General features: G+C 42.7%; 1 protein-coding gene across 1 annotated transcript; it reads left to right on the plus strand.

Annotated features, from left to right (window-relative positions):
- The first annotated feature begins 2285 nt into the window (after nucleotides 1-2285).
- Nucleotides 2286-3179, plus strand: LOC142185597 (3-galactosyl-N-acetylglucosaminide 4-alpha-L-fucosyltransferase FUT3-like). The gene has a single exon (XM_075261022.1). It carries the CDS (start codon nucleotides 2433-2435, stop codon nucleotides 3177-3179), a length of 747 nt encoding a protein of 248 aa, XP_075117123.1. The 5' UTR covers nucleotides 2286-2432.
- Nucleotides 3180-3707: the final 528 nt, after the last annotated feature.

The following is a 3707-nucleotide window of genomic DNA, read 5'->3' on the forward strand; positions in this document are numbered from 1 at the left end:
TATTGCTCTTTTTTCTGTTAGTACAATAAACCTCATTTCAATCCTGAAATATTACTGTGTCCATCAGTTATTAGATATATCAAACTGAAATGGCTGCTGCAAACTCCAAAATATTTAGAACTAAAAATGATTAAGATTAATAGGGGTGCCCAAACTTTTTCATAGGACTGTATGTCCCTGAGATATTTGTACGGTACCGGGTTTATATAGTCTCTTAACTCGCTGTGGCCAAGTATAATCCGACAGCGGCGACTCCTCATATCAGCAGATCGGCCGATGTTCTGGATGTCAGAACCCCACTGATCCCAATATCTCTATGTATATAAGAATGAATATCTGTTATCTGTTCTCAAAATGAACTAATCTGCACCAAATATGGCTCATAGATAAATCAGGCGCCTCTGACTATTTTAGGCCAAGTTTAAGCTCTCTAGGATCCTAAAATATTCACACTGGCTTCCACATGAAGGACCTTCCTCCATATCATAGCACATAAGTTATATTAGCCAATAGAGGCTTGCAGGTCCTTCATTCTTAATAGCCTCGCTGATATACACCATTATCAGAGGATTGTCTACTCGCTCACTGTTGTCCTCTGTTATCACCCATTATCAGAGCACAGCGTTCACTTAACCCATATTAGTCTATAGTAGTTTGCAGGTCCTTCAGTCTTAATAGCCTCGCTGATATACACCATTATCAGAGGGGTTAAGAATCTAGTAGAGGTGGAGGACTGGTGAGTTTGACAAAAGGGATATAAAGGATGCTTAGGGGAAAAATGCCACATCACTGTGGCAATAGAGCTTGGTATTCCTGGATTGATTTTGGTAGGGTAAAGGGGCTCCTTGAGGGCAGAAACACAGGACAGTTGGTGCACATGATATGGGCTGTGCATTGAATGAGGATTTGTAGGGCATATTGGGGGCCCTTGGAAGGGCACGTATATGCAGGGCTTGGTGGATGGAATAGTTTAGGGTACCCTTGGTTTGGAGAAAGCTTCTAATGGTAGTAATGGTGGACATGATGATGGAGATCGCCTTTGAGGACCTTTTTGACTTCAGTGTGGTTATGACTGCGGATGTGATGATGTTGTACTTTATATTTCGCACTTGTATATTTGATAAAGCAAAATTGGAATGGGGATGTTAAGTGATTTTGTTGTGTTCTAATAAATATGGCCTATTGGGCCTTTCACTACAGACAAATGACAGTGCAATCACATTAATGTGACCACCTGACAAAATCCAGAATAACCCCCTTTGGCAGAGCGGACCGCTGTGGGACGTGCAGGAAGAGAGGGGATGTTGTGATGATGTCACTGGGATGTTGAGCCCTGCCGACTCCAGTGCCATGGTCAGCTGTGCTAGGTTACGTGGTTGAGCATCCATGGCGCCAACAACCCAATCGAGATGGTCCCACAGATTCTCGATTGGGTTCAAGTCCGGGGAATTTGTTGGCCAAGGGAGTACGGTAAACTCATCCTGGTGCTCCACGAACCACGCACGTACACTGCGAGCTTTAGGACACGTCGCATTGTCCTGCTGGTAGATGCCATCATCCTGAGGAAAAACAATTCTCATGTAGGGGTGAACATGGTCCGCAAGGATAGATGCATACTGGTGTTGATCCATCTTGCCTTCCACAATGATGAGTGCACCCAGATGGCTGATGACACGTGGCCTTCTGCCACTGGTTATTTAACGTTGACGTTGCAAGTAGGCTTTGGTCGCATTAATAGGACTGGACTGTGTATTTGAGGCTGGTCATATGGGTTATGGTCATAAGAAGGTCTTTCATCCAAACCCCCTTTAATTATCCACTTTTCTCTTGGGTTCCCAAAAATATACTAGTGATACATTGGATGGTTTTCCTTCAATTCAATGGCCTTCCTTTTACAAAAGACTTCTTCTGAGACAGATACTCCTAGAAGTAAGAGCCCCAACTATTATGGGATGTCCTGTAGAAAAAAAGTCTAAAATGAGATCCCCCCCCCCCCCCCTTACATGTTTAGTTTCATTTGTCAATGTATGTAAAAAAAAAAAAAAATGAACAAAATCTAACACTGCCCCTTCTCACTTTTCTTTCCCGGTAAACAGATATCTGCCATGGTCAACCAATACTCCGTCCTCTTACTTGTCGTTTTATTATTCACATTCTTACTATCCTATAACTGGAATTACATTGACCTGAATTTCAGAAATCACAGATGTCCAGAAGCAGCGATAATACAAAGCAAAGAGGACCAAAATGTAACATCCACTCCTACATCTCCACCAAAAGAGACTCTTCTTCTGGTTTGGAACTGGCCTTGGGGAGCGCATTTCTCATTAGATAAGTGTGAGACGGAGTATGGAATTAAGGGGTGTACTCTATCCATAAATAGAAGTTTGTATAGTAAGGCCGACGCCGTCGTCATACATCACGCAGATATCATGTACAATAAAAACCTACTGCCTCAGCAGCCAAGAAATCCTCACCAACGTTGGATTTGGCTCAACATGGAGCCACCGCTAATCATCTCAAACCTGGGCATGCTGGACAATCTCTTCAACATGACCATGAGCTTCCGTCACGATTCGGATATTTACACTCCGTATGGTTATATTGAATCCTTAAAGGAAACTCAAAATTTCACCATTCCAAAGAAATCCAAGTTGGTGTCATGGGTGACCAGCAAATGGTACCCTGGTGTACCTCGTGTACTTTATTACCAGGAGCTAAAGAAGCATCTACCAATCGATATTTATGGATCCGGGCACCAGAGACTGAGCAAGCAGGACATGTATTCCACTATAGCGCAGTACAAATTCTACTTGTCCTTCGAGAATTCCATCTATCCCGATTATATCACAGAAAAACTATGGACGAATGCTCTGGGGACGGGGACCGTGCCAGTTGTACTGGGAACCTCTCGTGAAAATTACGAGCGTTATATTCCTGGAGATGCCTTTATACATGTCAATGACTTTCCAAGTGCAAAGGAGTTGGCTGACTACCTTCTAGAATTGGATAAGGATGATGAGAAATATAGGAAGTATTTCAATTGGAGATACCGATACAGGGTGATGTATTGGAAAGGATGGGCATATTCTTATTGTAAAGCTTGTGAGGAAATACAACGGGGCCCAAGATATCAGGTTATTCGTAGTGTGTCTAAGTGGTTTCTGGAAGATATCTGATCAAATTGGACAAAACTCCCAATCCCGAATGTTGGATGGCTGACCACTGGACTATCTTCAGCCAACCAGTTGGACGTGGTTGGACATTGATGGAGTCCTCAACTGATAAGTCATCAATATCTGTTGAGATCAGCTCTTATAGGAGGACCAAAGTTACATCAAAAAGTTGCCTTCAGTTCAATCTCGTTTGTGACCTGGAGATGAAAGAGGTTCAGAAATGACTGAATGTATCTTACACATTGAGTTACTTCTATTAAAGTCACCTTGCACTTAGAATTTTTGCTTTAATTAAGTCTATTTTTGTGTTTCTGCTAAATGTTCATGCTGTAGATCCATTCGACACAATCCTATGGTCACGTACATGTTGGAGAAAGGAATTCTGACCACACACATTAGATACTGTAGCAGTCGACGGATTCCTCATTTGACCAACGGCTACTTGTATCTCTCTTGACCCACCTATATGTACGCAGGTGCGAATACAGTCCCAGCAGCCCCATAACAGTAAATGGAGCACTGGTCGCGCAA

Source organism: Leptodactylus fuscus, chromosome 11 (assembly GCF_031893055.1).
Source record: "Leptodactylus fuscus isolate aLepFus1 chromosome 11, aLepFus1.hap2, whole genome shotgun sequence".
Lineage (NCBI taxonomy): Eukaryota > Metazoa > Chordata > Amphibia > Anura > Leptodactylidae > Leptodactylus > Leptodactylus fuscus.